This window comes from Agelaius tricolor, unplaced genomic scaffold (assembly GCF_023055355.1).
Source record: "Agelaius tricolor isolate 1412-34295 unplaced genomic scaffold, bAgeTri1.0.p SCAF_1, whole genome shotgun sequence".
NCBI lineage: Eukaryota > Metazoa > Chordata > Aves > Passeriformes > Icteridae > Agelaius > Agelaius tricolor.
The window spans coordinates 106418740-106437018 of NW_027269261.1; the positions used below are offsets into that span (position 1 = coordinate 106418740).

At 34.4% G+C, this 18279-nt stretch overlaps 1 protein-coding gene across 1 annotated transcript in view; it reads right to left on the reverse strand.

Moving 5' to 3' along the window:
- The window catches only part of ASCC3 (activating signal cointegrator 1 complex subunit 3), a 250900-nt gene that overhangs the window by 43689 nt on the left and 188932 nt on the right, over nucleotides 1–18279 (reverse strand). Inside the window, exons 31-34 of the mRNA XM_071446475.1 lie at nucleotides 12474–12611; nucleotides 12250–12370; nucleotides 8669–8801; nucleotides 5961–6086 (exon numbers count right to left, since the gene is read on the reverse strand). Coding sequence (XP_071302576.1) covers nucleotides 5961–6086; nucleotides 8669–8801; nucleotides 12250–12370; nucleotides 12474–12611 — 518 coding nt within the window. The remainder of the gene's footprint in view (nucleotides 1–5960; nucleotides 6087–8668; nucleotides 8802–12249; nucleotides 12371–12473; nucleotides 12612–18279) is intronic.

Sequence of the window (18279 nt, forward strand, 5' to 3'; positions counted from 1 at the left end):
TGAAGCCCAGTTTCACAATAATTGACTTGTCAGAAGCTCTAATTTATGAGGCTGGGCTCTGTAAGCCTTCTCCTATATTGGACTCAACCTGCACACAAGCAGGGTTGAATATTTACAATGCTGTTAACAGGTGCTGAGTTGTTTAATGATTCTAATAGCCAGAAGCGTACTGAGAAAGCCAGCGGGATCACAATTACAGGCTGTTTGAACACAACAATTACTCGTCCCCTGAGAGGTGTGAAAGTCAAAGGCAGTTTTATCCTAACAGCATCTAGCACATGGGCTAGACAGGCTAACTTCCATTAGTAGTCCATAGGGAAAAAGCAGTAACAAACCCCTAGGTATCATAAAAATTTACAAAGTATGTAAAATTTAAACAATCAAAAGCTGAAGGAACTTTTTATTGTCTATTAAATAACACATTTTAAATCCCAAAACCTTGTAGAGCTTAGCAAGAACAACAAACTGAAACATGAACTTATTTCCCTAATCTAAGGAAGTGTGGAATTTCATCAGCTGAGAGAGACAGAGAGACGGGCAGGAACATAAAATGTAGATGAAGTTACACAAAACATTTAGGGTTTAATGTGAATGGTGGCAATCATTTCCTGTTTAGCTTATGTAAACCTGACCTGAGATCTCTCTGGGAAATTTTTCATCAGCCTTGAAATGGTCCTGCTATAACTGTCAATGCTGTGGAGTCATTTGTTACAGCACCATGTATTTTATGTTCAGATTATACGGTGGTAATAGTGACACACATAATGAAAATCGGTGACAAGAGTCAGCCAAAAAATATTAAAGAAGAACCTTGCTAGTCAGTAGGTCAAATGCAATGAACAAATGCACGAAACATCAAATCCACAGCATACACTTGATAGCAAGAAAGTGTGCTTTCTGAGATTTTACAGTTCTGAAAGCAAAATTTTGTTATTAACAAGTATGGGGGAGCATAGACAGTAATCTGGGTCCCTTTACTGCAGTCATCATTTATATTTACTTTCATCAGCTTCAGCAGCTGCCATCTCCAAATAGCACCATGGAAATGGTACAGAGTATATGGCATAACTGATGAATCTTCATAGCCAGAGAGAGATATGACTTTAAGTACCAACTCACTTCTGTTGTTAAGGCATTACTGACTGACTCTGGAGTCCGTGACTGGCTTGCAAAAAGGCATTACAGAGTGCACACATGCTGCAGACAGTAATGACACCCTGCATTTTACCCCTATCATTTTTTCCTGTATCCATATCTTTGTGTATGACAGGTGGGAGAAACAGATACATTGCTACCTTTAATCAGCTTTTAGTATACTGCACGTTGTTGTCATTTAAAAGGAACAAAACCAAGTTCAATTTCTCTGACATCAGCAAAGTATTTACCCCCACATCAGTGCTTCTAATTATTTGCAAGACAGTTTTTATCTCCCAAGATGCATTCATGAGAGATGAGAGGTCATAGCCAAACATAAATTTGCTCACATATTGAAAAGATTTTTCTTTTTCCTATCCTATATTCCAACAGATAATTTTTACGGGTAAATCATATCCAAGAACAGGAAATATAATGTGAATTTTCTTTCTGGATGGAGAGATATGGAGTCTTCAGCTTTGTATTCTCACCTAAGATTGCAGCAGACTGGGAAGCAGGAGGCAGCGCAAATACTCAGCAGCCTGGGGCTTTCCTGTCTGACAGACTCAGCCAATCTTCATTTGTCTCAATATTTGGTAAAACTATACTGTGAACTACAATCCTGTACTTTTCACATCACTGTGACCCTAATAATTCCAAAGAACAAACTCTTGTTATCATATTCATAATAAGGCCCATAGCTGTCATTTATTAAATATATATACATGCATATATATCAGTACATGCATATAGGTCTAAATGTCATTTTGAAAGGAAGAGTCCTTTGGCAAAGTCCAGTGTGAAATATCTGTTTACCAATTGAAAATATTAGTTTTTAGTAATCACTGCAGTACAATATACTGGCACATTCTAGCCACTGTAAAAATTTTCCATTTTATTTCTTAATCTTAGCTAATTTAACTTCACTAATCTCCCTTCTGACACACTTCCAAATTAACCCTAAAATTCTGAATAACTGTGATTATGTCACCAAAATACATAGGTATTTCATTCTGACTGACTTCTACCATGATATTACCTGTCATCATAATAGCAGAAAATATACTGGAGCAGCATTTAACCATAATTTGTATTCATATGTTTTATTCACATGCTCAGCTAATCATAATGAGAAAATGTAATTTAAAGTAAAACATAAATGTATGATAAGGGCTTCATCAGCCTGAGACTATAATTTATGCTGTATTATTCATTCACTCCAAAAAACTTTGCAAAACTGATATCAAGGGAAAAAGCCCCTTAATAATAATTCTCAGAATGAAATAATAAAATATCTTTTTTCAGGTTTTCACAAGGAATTTACATAGAACCTGGTTTTGTAAGTGTGCACACGTACTCAGATGCACTCTCACATATACTTACATGCATTTTAATAGTGATGTGATGTGTGCTCTTAGGATATCTAAAAATTAACTTTCCAAATGAAAGATGATTCTGCTTAACTTTACATGTGTTATAAATTTCTATTTCTCTTTTACTGCACATGTATCTGGAAAACATCATAACCCGATTTACAGAAAATATTTCTCATAGACATTCTTTTATAGAAAGTCACAATTATAATCTTTTATAAGGGTAAAAGAATGAAATACCCAAGGCATTTCAGAAAAGGAATGGAGATAGATGAGCCTGTCAAAGTAGCCCCTTGCAAAGAACAGGGCCCTTTGCTGATCTGTGTGATATGACCTTGCCTAAGTAAAGAACACAGGGACCACAGCTCCATGTGGAAAGGAGTACATGTTGCACTCCTTGGCCGAGGTAGCACAGAAACTGTGAAAAGCTCTGCACTTAGGATTAACTGTTTTCAGGGAAGGGAAGAACAGGGAAGAAACTCTGGATCTGGAGACTGAAACACTTTGATAAACATTTCATTAGGACCACCCCTGTCACTCATGTGTGATCTCCCAAACAGGACAAGCGTGACTAGTTGTCATGCATCGGAAAAAAACTAGCACTCAGCTTCCCTCCTTCCCCAAAGTAACAGCTCCATTACCCCTCTTATCTAGACAGTTATAACCTATTCCATAGAGTCTGAGAAACAGGACTTTATCAAACAAGAAAATTAAAATGGTTTGATGAAAAGGAGTATTTTACCATGCAATGATTTTCCACACCATTAAAACAACTATCATTAGAAGTTTAACAAATTATCTCAAGTTTGCCAGGAAAACTTTCAAGATGACTTCATGTTTAGAAGAAGCCTGGATACTTAGAGGAAAAAGATACTTGGATCTCTATCCCACAACAAAGGTAGATTACCATTACTTCAATAGTACAAATTGCAGGCATTCAGTAAGGTATTTTATGATACTGGATTGGAATTGGATGGGATGACCCTACGTTTGTTTATGCAGCTTTAATATACAAGTAGCTAAAACTGGCAATAAATGAGAATATAAATCTTCTGCATATTACCTAAGCCCATTATTTTGGGGATTTACACCATCACATGCAATGACTTTTATGCCAATGAATCCCAAGGCATTTTTCTAATCATGCATATGGGAATTACTTATTCACCACTAAGGTACAATCACCTGCTGTCTGGAAAATAGGTCTTGTTTCACAGTGGAGAGAAAGTCAACAAAATTGCTTTGGGGCAGGACACGATAAAGAACACTTCTGTCAAGTGACAAGGAATGAGTATTGCACAACCATCTAGACCAAAAACTAGCAATTGTGCTCCTATTCTTTTGAAAAAAAAAAACCAAAACAACCCAAATCCTAAAATCTTTGGATTATTAAGAATCACAAATATTTTTTGTTTGATAATATCAATCATTTCATATGCTCTTTTATGGCACAGTAAAACTCCATTACCATAATGCAACTTATTCAGAGTTATCTCAACAATCACTGATTTCTCTTTGTAAAACTCTTCAGTTTTCCTTGGATGTATCTCATTCAAACATTGACCATGCTGGAACTGCTTGCTTGGCTTTCAGAAGGTCTGAAAATACCACAGATAGCAGGTCCAGGAAAACTACTAACTAAGTTTAGTAACTTTGGATGAAACTTAAGACTGTAATCATGTCAAAGAATGGAATGCATGCACATCCATTACATTTGTGCTTGGTATCTAGAAATGATTTGACAAACTGTTTGACAGAGTAAATAATATCCTTATTTTTTTTCCCTGCATGACTAAGTACAGAAGGAATGCTGAGTACCTGTGTGGATAAAGAGCTCAACTTGTCAACTGTTCCAACCTGTCTGTGTGGTGTTCCAATGCAAGACTCCAATTTCAATAGAAACTTCATTATTCATTCCTACCCTGCCATTATGGGCATAACTAGTCAAGATCTGTTCATCCTGGTTCTCCCTACAAAGACTCTACATCTCATTATGAACATTATGAAGTTCCTTTTTTTTTGCCCCCCATCCCCCCCAACTTTCTTCCCATCTCAGAATAGCAGAACTTTTGCTTTGAAGTTGAAATTGTGATAACTCCAGATTTAGCTGTCCATGACAATAAAGAAACTGCTGAGAAAAACTGACCAGCAATCAACATGCCAACCTCACACTCAAATGGAAATCTTCTTTTATATTGGGAAGAGATTACCTATTAAATGAAACAATATTTCTATATTCCACACTTACCTTTGGCCTATATGCTGTGTCTTAAAAAAATGTACTTACCACAGATACCCCATGATCAAAGCTTACCAAAACCAAATCAACTACAGCACTTTACCAAAGCAATTCAAGAGCAAGACATTTTAAAGGAATAGTATTTATTCTTTATACTAAAAAGGTATTAAATATAACATTTTAAAAAAATCATAATTTAACTCTCAGAGGAGAAATACCCTTCCCATAACTGTATGCATTGTATCACTTATAAAGTAAGAAAATTGAAAATGCTTTCTTTAGTTTACAGTTCTAATGCTCTGCATTTTTTATTTCTCAAGAAGACAAGATGGAAATTCTGTTTGTTTTGTGGGAGATTCTCAGCATAGGACTAGATACAGAATTAAAAACTAATAAAAGACTTAGAAAGAATGAAAGGAAATTATTTCATCACCTGCAGGGTCCCAGCAGCACTTGCCCATAAAGTACCTGGCAGAAAATCTGGCCAAATGCTATGGACATTAACATGATTTCAGAAACACAATGCACTAGAGTACATCTAGAAATATTTAGTGATCTAAATGGTTAATTCTTTATTTGCTAGATTATTTTAGTGGGTGAATGATCACATGACAGGTAACACACCATTTACCCAAAACAGCCTTGTGGCAAAGGCAGGCTACACTGGTGGAACAGCTCAGAATGATCTGCATACCAGCTGGAGCTAGGCAGGATGATAGCAATCACTGAAAATATTGCACACATGGTTTCACCAGGGTACCCTAATGAAAGCAAACATTATCACAGAGAAACAGCTGATAGTTATTCTCTCATTTATTAGGAAAGTCCAAGTCTTAATAAATTTTCTAAAGAAAACTGAGCAGAACATATCAATGTGGTAGCTAAAAAAAAGGTATTGCATTATAAATACAATATCCAAAGGAATGTGATAATCTGGAATTTTATTTTAGGGATGCTGGTGTAGCCCTCTCAATAAGGTTATTTTATTGCTGTAACTATGTTGTAAAGTTATCTGCCAAAAAATGCATTTATATTTAGAGTAAAATTTATAAAAAATATGTGCTCACAAATTTTAATCCACATGTGGGCCAGCAATGCTCCTGCACTGGAGACTGTGAAGTATTTCTAGGCTCCAACAGCAGACAGATCACCTTTGGATCAACTCTAACCTCAAGTTACCTTGAGATTAAATTGCCTTTATATTGTATACTCACGTTGGGTTCATTATAAGTCGACGGAAGAAGTAGGTCCAGGTGATATAATCCATTGCATCCTGCTTAGATGTAATAGTTCCAGCCGCAATTTCAGCATTCAAGTGGTCAGCCAGCACCTCTAACAAGCTGAAGAACAGGAAACAAAAGGATTTAGCTGACTTTACAATCACAAAGACAGGTAATATATTTTGTAGAGTTGTCCATTAAAAGGTTTATTACTTTCAATCTGAAAATATTATATATTTATCTTCCAGTAAAAGGGAAGAGGGGAAGAAGGGGGAATGTAATTGCAAGGTCAGTCATCTTCTTTACATGATAGTGGAATGAAGCTCAAATTATTTTTTGATTGGACCAAGAATGCACAAGTTTAAATCATTCATGGAACATATTCAGATGGAGCTACTCAGTGGTAACTTCTGAATATTGTATGTTGACCATATGATCATGCTGATTTAATCCAATAGAGAATCATATGGAAAGACAAACAGGAAATGAAACAGTGGCAATAGCTTAGCTAATACTTGACAAATACTTCAGGGCTATTAAAATTACATCAAAACTGCTTCCCCCAGATTTTGCCTCATCTTCATCCAAAAAAACCAAAAAAAAAAAAAGAATAAGAGCAGCTACTTTTACCCAGAAACAGAATAAAAAAAACAGATTAAAATGATTCTTAAAAAATAAAATAGTCATTAAACAGAACAAAGACCTCCATTAGGGTATCTAATGAGATCATGCCTGGCTAGAGTTCAATCGGAGAATAGCCAATATCCTTAAGGTTCAGCTTAATTTTTCTTGTATTATATCCTTTTTCTTCTCCCAATGTTCTTTTCCTGTTGCTAAAAGTAAAGAATAATCTGGCATGAGTAGCTGTTTTACTGCTCTGTACTGGTGACTGCATGTTTCTAAGGGTCAGAACTGCAGGCGTTCTACACAGATTGTCCAACAGAAGCTGGACAGATGATTCAATTGCTATTCCACAGGAATGGATTTCTGGATTTTCTTTTGTTTCTAATTTGCTGGGTTTCAGGCCCATAATCGGGGAGAGCACAAAGACTGTTATGAGTTCAGTGATCAAGTCTTACAATTAAATATGTAAACAATGGCTTTTAGAAAAAATGTTAATTAAAAAACTATGAAGTTTACTTTTACAAATTGGAAATACTACACAAAGCTGATAAATCTGCTCTTTGGTAAAACAGATGGGAAAGCATTCCATAACTAAAAATGCCCCCAAAAATCCCAACCAGTATCCCTTTGAAGATATGAAATACTTGATTATAAAAGTGACCAAGATGAACCTAAGTTACGTGGTTTACAACCTACAGAAAACTTAACAAGATTATTATTAATATGTGACTCTTCATATGCAAATTTATAAAATATTCTTTTTTTTAATAATAAAAGATGGAATATATCAGAACTACAAAGTAAATATAGAAACACAAATGGAGTTACTAGTAATATAGAGTATTTGTAGTCTTCCAAACATGAAAAAAAGTGTGATTACTACTGTTATAAAGAAGATATGATTTCTTTCTTGAGAAACACCACTTCCCAAGGAAAAGAAATATTTCTTAGTTTATGCTAATGCCATGCAGTCTGGATATATCATCAGCATTTTAATCACACCACTCTTTTCACTCATTAGCTGTCTTTTTGAAGAAGTTAAACTCCTAGACTTATGTGCTAAGTGCAACTTCTATGTTAAAATGTGTGGTTTCCTAAGGAAATGAAGTGTATGTTTCCACATTCTTTGTTTGCAAAAATTGTATGTCTGTCTGTGCACCACAGAAATTAAGTTTCAAATACACCAGGCCATTTCAACTACATTTCAAAGGTGGACTGCACTCTCAAACTCCAACAAGTTTCCTGAGCAGATAGAGGTCCCATTATCACTTATGTTGAGGGATAAAGTTTCCTTAGGAGAACAATACTGTGAATTCTTTGCCACTGAGAAAAGCTTTCAGAAATGTTCATGCTTTATTAGATCTCTGAGCACTGCTCCATGAAACATTCCTCTACAGGAGACCAATGTAACTAGATTGGCTTCTCAGTGAACAACTAAATAAGTTAAAATATCAAAATCAAGGCACAAATTAGATTATGCTGGACAGCAAACTTCGCATCAACTAGGTTCCAAGAGGCTGTTTGGTGCTGTTTTTACACTTCTCACAAAAATATTGCAATTTTATAGGGAAATATCTGTTAAAACTGTATTAGTAAGAGTTTACACCATGTAAACTTGAACTTTGAACTTCTTGAACTTTTGAGATTTTCCAGAATGCGTTATCTATAATGATACAAATATTCTAGGCAAAAAGTGCTATGAACTCACCTTGCTTTTTTCCTATTAGTAACTTGCCACAGAATTTCAAAGAGGGTTTAGAGGATCATGGATAGTTGTCCTAAACACTGCCCTTGAAGAACAGTTTGTGCTTTCACATGTCTGAGACAACACCCCCTAAATGGAGAAGTACTTGTGGTATTATTTGGGAATGGACTGACTAGCTCAGCAGTGCTTCAAAACTCATGGAAAAAAGGATTTTTCTACATAAAGATGCGTAATTTCTTTTTTTTAATTGTCTTCCTCTTGACCCCAGTGTTTAGGACTTATCCAGCACAGGAATTTTGTTTCCATGTCCTCTATCCCTCATTTCTAGTACTGCTTATAGTTTGGTCAGCTTTTCTGATTGCTTTATCTTTACCTTGATTCCACTGGGAAAGGTTCATAAAGGAATTTTTTGTAGAAGTCTTTCTTAATATCATGAACTAGAATGACAGCTTTTCCTTGGTCATCGAACTGTGGTCTGCCAGCACGCCCCATCATCTGAAGCACATCTGCCAGAGAGACAATAATGTATAAATCAAATATTTGTTTGGATGTATAAACAAATGTGTTTATGTCTGTATAATGTGCAATATAGCTTTTTTGCATTACTTTGGCCTTGTATGCCCTATTGGCTGTGACATTTCTAAGTTTTTTTTCCATCTCAGATAAAGTTATGATGAACTTCTTTCTGTCAGAGACAATCTTCGTGTATACTTAAAGATTACCCATTGCAATACAATCTAGGATTATATCTAATATAAATTGCCTTTACACTCCTTCCATTCCACATCCATCCTCATTTTATCACATGCAATTAAAGATGATGTATAAGAGAACTCATGAAGGCTGCAATGACAATTGTCTATCATTTCCTAATTTTTAAATACTTGACTTCACACTTACACAAGTTCCTCATGTAGGCTTTTCTGCTAGATATGATTTCCTAGGTTTTGACTACTTTAGAGATAAAAATAGCATATTCAATTTCTAATTACTGAGAACTATTTTATATTTACCACTTAAACAAGTTCTATTAGTTATTAGCACTGGAGTGCTAGTAACTAATATAACCATTGAGATGGTTTCATATTGTATGCTTTCCTTATATCACATCATAATATACAGATTTAAAAGTTGGCTCAGACACACTACCTGCACATCATTACTTGTAAATACTAATTAATGACTTCAGTAAACATTGAAAATACTAGTTTATGCAAAACATACTCAACTGGCTACCTGCCCACAAGGATAAGCATGCTTATCATGTATTTGTTAGTTTTCTCTTCATATGAGAAGTGCATCTGCATAGGTAGCTTTGTGCCTCATTCACCATGGCTCTGAATCCTTCTGGTACCTGCAACTGCTATTTAACTTAGAAGAAATAATGGAAAGCAATACATAAGTTTTACATCTTTATTTTACAAGTTTTAATGTTTTTTGTATTTTGTATGAGCTCTATTGTACCTGCCCAGTATGTGGCTTGCAGCACCTGGCATTTTGAAGTGATTTATTTGAGTTAATAATCAGTAAGCTTTTGGCCCAAAGCTCTTTTGAGGAAGGAAACTCCAGAAAGTAAAGAATGAGATACATCAACTGACCATAACAGGAGAAACAGACAGCCCAGTTGTGAGTTTTATTCACTTGTGTACTGACTTGGGTATAGAAAGCAATGTTTTTTATCAGTTTATTCCTTTTATTAGCTTAGGAGTGACATTAAGATGTAAAATGAAACTAGTTTAAATCTGCTGCTTCTGAATAGTTGTGTGCACAGGAGGGTGATGGAACAACCTCTTGCTATTCTGTGTGGTGAATTAAATTGTGCATAATACCATATAGGAAATGGACTTACCAAAAAGTGTCAGGAAATTATTTTTGCCAACATCCACTATGTAATTATCCAAACTCAATATTTTCTTTACTGACTATATGTTGCTTGGCTGCTTTTAACCACTGGACTAAACTACTGAAATATTAAATATGATCCAACTGCTGACTAAATAAATGACTGTTAACTGAGAAAAAGTCCTCCCCAAAACCTCTGACTTCACTCAAAGAAGCATTCTTACTTATTTTGAAATTGCTGTACACTCCAGAATGATTCATTCTGCCCTCAGCTGTTTTCTTGGAGCCAAATGCATTCCTGACACAGAAAGGTAACTTTAGTAGGGAGAAGCCAAGTAATATCATGATGGAACATTGAAGGCATAACTTGAGGGCAGCATTAAAGACAGTATTGTGAAACTTTTGGAAGTATTTCAGAAAGGAATTAATTACATTTTCATTTTATTGCTGCAGCAAAACTGTACTACCTATCCACAGAAGTTCCAGATGCATAAATACTCTCTAGAAAGTTAAAAATAAAAATGCTTTAGGCAAACCACACCACATGTTTCTTCATAAAATAAGGAATCTGCATTTTCTGTTGCAGTGCAGACAACAAAATCTGAATGCTTCCATCACAGATGGTGGTATTCCATCCACCCCCTCCCCTGCCCTAAGTCTTACTGAAGATTCAGGAATTGAACAACACACAGTGTTGAAGAATGGTAATAAAGAGTGAAAGTATCAGCATTCCCTGAAGCCTTTGTGTGAACTTGTACAACAGATTCCTACAACAGCATAGTAAGTCTGCACTGTTTATTGAGTCTCTGATTTCTTTTAAATATATTATTTGCTCTATTACTGATTTCTGACAGTGCCATGGATTCAACACAAAATTTAAAGCTTCCGTTGATTTCTTCCCTTGCCGCTTTTTCCCGATCAGCAATAAACGATCACCGCCGCTCTCCAGTCGGCACGAGCGCGACACGGCTTCGCTGCAGACACTGCTTTCACTAAATTTACATCAGCCAAAGGCTGTCACAAAATACAAGTGTGCATGGCTAAGATCCCAGGTCAGACCAGAATCTTTAAAAAAGAGAGTTTGGTCTGGAAATTGATCCCAAGTTTCCTGCAGAGCACTAACCACTAAATGAAGCTCTGTGATGGGTTACTTGAAGAAGTAACCCCTTTAGTATTTTCAGTTTGAGCTTTTTTTATGTTACGAAACTTCTCTCAATGAAAAGACAGTGCATGGCTAAAAAGATGCAAGCTCTGTACTTACCTAACAAATACCATTTAGATTGTCCTGAGGTGTACACATTGCTAGTGTAGTATAGGAGCATTTAATAATAAACTTTCTTTTCAGAAAAGAGAAAGGGAAAACAGAACAGGAAACCTGGAATAAATTTAGCTTGTCCTCATTCTTCAAACTTAGTACCATCCAGACAAATATTCTCCCTGTCTGAACTCTAAAATAGTTCTTCCATGGTTCACTTTCTTCAGCTTGTTGAAAACACTGCAGAATGGTTTATGAAAACTGGAGTTTACTGGAGCCAGAAAGCAACGAAAGTCTGCATCAAGCCAGAAATTCAAATATTTAATTTAGCTGCTTATTTCTGAAGTATCTCCTATATCACTGAAGATACCAGGCCAGTTAAGGTTTTTCATTTGCTACCTTAAGTAGTGACTATATATGCATTTTATTTTCTCATACGTGTGTGATTCAACTGTTGCATTTCAAACCATGGCTAAGTTTACTGTTAAAGATTTGTTTCTATTTAGAAAAGGTTTAAGAAATTATAAAAAACCTCAACGCTTGAAAAATTCCTTTTATACAATTACCTAGCTAACTAGATACAGAGACTAAGCTTTATACTGTCCCTTTAATTGTTTAATGTCTATTTTGGGTGATGCACATTAAAGGAGTTTAGCATGAAAAAAGATTCACGAAACAGAAACACTTTCATTATTGCAGAAAATCTTAAGAGTTCTCTTACAACTTGCATTAAACAAAGAAACCTTACCTCATTCTCCTAGTCTTTATCCAAATTCAGTTACTAAATAATTGAGGTCATTTGCATATGCTTGAAATACATTTTAGGATTTGAACATTTCCATAATTTAAGTGAGTACCTGTAATGGGATAATCCACGTAACGCCTTGTTTTTCCATCGTAGTATTCTGTTCCTTTAACAATTACTAAATGAGCTGGAAAATTTACACCCCAAGCTAATGTGCTTGTGGCAATAAGAACCTAAGACAAAAAGAAAGATTAATGAGGTATATGTAACAAAAAGCCAACTTTTAAAATTCCATGTAAAACTCATTACAGCAGGATTCAAAAAGAACACATGTACCTGGATTTTGCAGTTCACAAACAATTCTTCCACAGTTTTCCTGTCCCTTTCATGCAGACCTGCATGGTGCATGCCTATTCCAAAAGCAAGGGTCAGCTTCAGATTCGAATCTCTAACTGTGACTATAATGTCATTCATCTGTAACAGAAAGAATAATTGCATGCTTTAAAACAGATTACTAAGAAATTTTAAACTTTTTGGTTTCTTATATTTATTTTATTCTTATATTTTTGGTTTCTTATATTTATTTTTTTTGTTTTTGTAGCAATGATAAAATGCTTTATGCTGTTTATACAGGCAGGAAATCAGAGCCTTCTTCAGTCTCTGAAAAGACAAGATTTGTCTAAAAAAAATACTATATTAACAATGGGGGTGGAATACAAAATGCACATGACTTTATTGACATGCTAAGTAACACAGACAAGGAAATGAAAATGCTGAAAATATCTTGACAGGTCTGGCAAATACCGTGCATTCTGTTCTGTGTTTGTTTAATGCAATCCCTAGTATCAAAGGGGTTAGGACTGGTATAAAAACATAGCAAATCCCTGCAACCAGTAACATAATAACAGTCATGAAAAATAAATTTGGCTCTCTCTAATACCTTTGAACATTAGAACATTGAACATTATTCCTCAGTTTGATAATTTTGCAGTTATTATTCATCAAAATGAAAAATAGCAAGCTTTCTATTTATGGGCTGAAATGCAAATTAATTTGAAAATTTTTTTGAGTGTGAGTTTGTAATTTATAGACTCAAACTCAGTGAAATTCAACATCTATTAAGTGTGTTCATTTAAAACTTTCAGAAGTCCAGATAAAAAGCTATTTTTATTATTATTACTAATTATTTCAAATCTGATGTCAATGACTTTTGGGATTCTTTTTATTACTATAATTTTAACTATCTTTTTTGCCTACATTTTCAAGTCATAACTTTTATAATAAACTTATTTATTTTTGTAGATGACCTCTGTGAAAAGCCTCTTAGTAAAAACAAATGAAACTGTCTTGTTAAGTGATTCTGCCCTTCAAAATTATTTGTATTGTTTTATTTCTAAGGCCATTTATTATTTTATGTGATTTTAATATAATTATAGCCGGGAACTTTAAAATTTATGCTCTTATTAGTGGTTTCCTGGTGCCACCAGCAGTGGCATCATGATATTGCATACTTAGGGCAGAATCATTCATGGTCATGGGAGGTATAGCCAAGGTTAGAGAAAAAACAGTAGTGCAGAACAAATTAGTCAGGGTAACTGAATAATTTGGACAGTGTTCAGCCTCACCTCAGACTGAGTTCTCCAAAGGACTGAGACATGATAGCATCACATGACTACAGTGATATTTTCACTTCTATGTAGGACTCTGAGGTGTTTCACTTCTGATGTTCAAGATTGTAACCTCTCTAAATATTTCCTGTGTTTTATAATTCTCAGACCTTAATGTAAATAAAATTATTCACATCTCTAGAGTCAAGTAACATGTTGCTACTTGAGAATCCTTAAAAGGCACCAAAATATCTACAGAATATAACAGCTCATATTGAGGATTTTAAAACAAACAAACAAGATTTTGTAAATCAATCAATTTTGTCAGGAAGAGTAAATTGCAAAGCATTTAAAAAGTCTATTTGTTGAAGTAATCCTGACTAACAGAACCACAACTGATGGCAGTAACAGGGAAACTAATTAAAACAAGAAATTGTTCAACTTTTGACAGATCAATCAATTTCATCTGTCAATAGAAGCTCCTAAACTTTAATTCCCCTCACAATGCAGTTGGCTGGATGTTCCTGAGAGTTTCCTGTACTGTAAGACATGGAAGGTTTGTTGTATAAACTGATCTAGCACATATAAAATAAAAGGGTGCTTACAAGAGTGGAAGGGTCCATGAAATACTGAAAAAAAAGGGAGCAGAAAGAAAAAATCCAAATGAATTGAGAAGTGAAGAGGGGATAAGTCCATTTAGGAAAGGGAAGTATGAAGCAGGGTAGATAAGTCGAAGAGAATAAAGAGATGAATGAAAGGAGGATATGTTAAAGGATAAAGTTTATCTATCTAGATACAATCACCAAACCTTTGATTTCTCTAGTCAACATGTAGACATGTGACTTCAGTGTAGACAACATGAATTATGACCCATCTTAGAGAGTTTTTCTTTAAGATTAAAAAATATCTGGATAAAATGGGAACACACATACTGTTTTCTCTACAATTATGACCATCAACATGCAATACTAAAAATATTATCAAACCTATTAATGATTTTTTTACTGCAGGTTTATTAATTGGTACTAGTACTGCATAGGCTCCTTTTGCCTATGTACACACTTTAAGAAATAATAAATATATGTATACATTGAATGGGAAATTAGAATGAAAAAAATAGAAAACAAAATTGGTAAATATGTGAAAAACAAACAAAAAAAATGCATTTAGATTTTAGTCAGTTTCTGCATTAAAGAATTGACAAAAGAATCTAATGGCTGAATTAATTTTTCTTCTCCCCACCAAGAATCAGCACCTTATGACAGTTATGTCTTTAACGTAAGGGAACAAGCAAATTCCAATGACATTAATTTCATTATTCACATCAAAAGAACATGATATTGGGAAAATAATGAATCTAAACTCCCGTTTCCTCTAGAACAGTACAGGGATCAAATTAGCTGATTTGGCTTAGTGATTAGACTGTTCCTTCAGCACACACAGTTTTACACCGGGAGCTATTTCCAGTCCACAACCTGAGCTAAACCTTTCTGCCATAGAGCTGCCAGCACAAAACATCCTAAATTCACGCTGCTGGGAATTTATTCAAAGATGTTCTTCTTGCTTTTACAATCAGTGGTGGTTATTTTTTTTTCCCCTCTGACTCGTATTACAGCGGCGGCCTGTGGTGCTGTTAGTCATACCTGCAAAGCTGTGTAATTTACCACAGGAAAACTAAAGAACCCTTAGCAGGAGCACTGGCACATGTACTGCTATCCTGTCATTTTAGCAGCAGGGAATCCTAGTCATTTTTAGCTGACCCCTTACTTTCACATAAATCACTGTAATAAACATAACTGTTTTACCCATAGGCACAATCCAAGGCTTAAAATTCTCATGTCAATTTATTTAAAAATGTAACTCCCTTTTGTCAGTGTAGTGTAAGAATATTATAAATTTCTATTAAGAAATAATGGCACAATTAATAGGTTCATTAACAAGAAACAGACACAGCACTGTGACTATAAAACAAATCTAACATTTCTGAATTGTTATGACTCAATTACTACTTATCTTTCTGAAAACAACTGTCTTGTAGTTTTACTCACAGAAGGATAAATGAAATCTATGTTATCTTAAGAAAAGAAAAAAATTAAAATAATAAAAGGAAATACAAATTGTACTGGCATGATAAAAAGCCCTGTACAACACCAATGCAGGGAACTTAATGCCAGGAAAGGATTTTTCCCTGGACTCATACACAACCAGGATCAGGCACAGGCTGAAAGGTTTGGCTATCTTTCTTAGCTTTTTTTTTTTTTTTTGATGAACAAATTAAAATATCTTCTGAAAATCAATTTGGGAACCTGGTAGCACTGCAAAATATTTTAAAATAAACTTTATTTCTACATTTTCTATTCTTATTTCTAAACAAACCAGATTTTTGTCAAACTACTAAGTAGTCATTTTCTTTGTTCCTGCACATATGTAAACTGTTGAACCATTTACTTTAAGCTAATAGAACTTTTTTTTTTATATTTTAAATTTATTATACTTAAAAAGCTTTTGTAGAAAGATAGGATTCCATTTAAGCAGATACATTACCCTGTGCCTGAAATACATTCCAGTCAGAGTATAATTCAGCAAGTTGATGACAATGCTGGCTCCAAAAGAAAGGAGGAGACCAGATTGGACAAGAATGAGCTAACAGATTGTGCAGCCCAATTCTGTCCCTTTGAGTGTGATATATTGTTTCAAGATGCTAAAACCCCATACTTTCTCAAAGCATATCTGTTGTGCTGGTTTTCCCATTTTCACAGAATCCTCATTATTAGTACTCTCTACTCTTTTCAAAGCACGTCAGACTCAGACCATATGCCACTGAATAATGCTTATCAATTGTCTAAAATGCCCAATAGAAGAAAGATCTGCCAAACAAAAGAATCGTGAAAGTTATGAAGTATTTTACAAAAATAATTACATATTTCACATCTGCTACAGATGTTAAGTGAAATAAAAACATCTCCTTGTTATAACTAAAATGTTAATTTTTATGACACACTTTTGTGTCATAAAACCAACATCTTGTAGAAGCAAGTTGAACTTCTAGAATGACTGAAACACTTAGAAATCATTCTTGGGTACCCTCCTGATCTTTAAAGGCAGGAAAAAAAAAAACCTCACAAAATTATTTTTGATGAAGAATTGGCTTATACTACAGAGCTATCCCACACAGAACAAGCTGCCTAAAAAACTCAAATAATATTCAAGGAACATTTTAAAATGTGTTTTAAACAGTTGAGATATAGCATTAAATCATATTTAATAATATATAATAATACATTAAATAATAATAATATAATAAAACATTTAACACTAAAAGACACATTTAAATGACAGCAATATGCCTGTTCATGACACAGACCAGATTCTTCTATTCCTGTTTTATAGCACAACATTACCTCAAAACATTAACATGGAGATAATAGGTTGTTTGATTTAAAGGTTAGAGAAGGAAAAGCCATCTTTTGTCTTTCCAAGAATTTTTAGGATTTTTTTTGTTGGTTTTGGCTTTTTTCTTTGTTTTTATTAACAATGCAAACTGACTATTGATAAAATTTAATTCCCTTTCACACATACAGCTATGTGTATTTCCACACAGTGCACAAATACACACATACTAATCCATAATTATTGCACACATGTTTATACACTCAGATGTATAAAATAGCAAAATCAGGATTGCTCTGATTTATTCTTCTGGAGTCAATGAATGTCCTTCATTCAAGGGCCTTTGAATTCTGTGGAAGCAAACTATTGCCTGATATGGATGTTATTGAATATTACTGCAGGTATCTTTGTGCTAGAAGATATTAGCTATTTCTAGAGGTTTCATAAAGAACAGTCTTAACAAGATGCAGATGGCCAAAGGATGCACAAAACAGAATGCAAAAACCATTGTGGTTAAAGTTAAAACTATATACACTGGTACATTTCTTCTCCTTCCTTGCACTGTAAATATTAAAGAAAAATAAATCCAAGTATCTGGACAGGGAATAAATTTTTAAAGAAACTCCACCAAACAAATAAGAAAACACCCTGCTTGTCTGCTGGTGAGAAATGCATTCTGACTTCAAACAATAAACCATAAATACTACTTTTGTACTTTTGTTTTAGGTTAAAAAACAAAAGGCTATAAAAACATTAGAGAAAAATAAATAAACTGAAAACTTGATTCTAATAAATTATGTTGTAAAAAGATTGCAACATTTTCTGCCACCACAGATGTAGATGCAATTTGTGACAGGGAAGGACTTGCTCCTCTTCAGTCAGCTCCTAATGTAGACCAGTATAACTCATCTTACCCAAGCTGACCAGCAGAAACTGGTGGCACTGTCTGTCTCCAAAATGATAATCTGAGCTATTGTCCCTTTTAACAAGATAAGTAATGGCTCACAAGCTTGAACATGACAGTCCTGGCTGACAAGTCCAAATTAGAATTTCAGCTAGTAAGTCTATAATTAAAAATCCTCTAATGATTATACAAAAAAAGCATAACATTTTCTTTTTCCATGGGCATGCTGGCATCAAAGAAC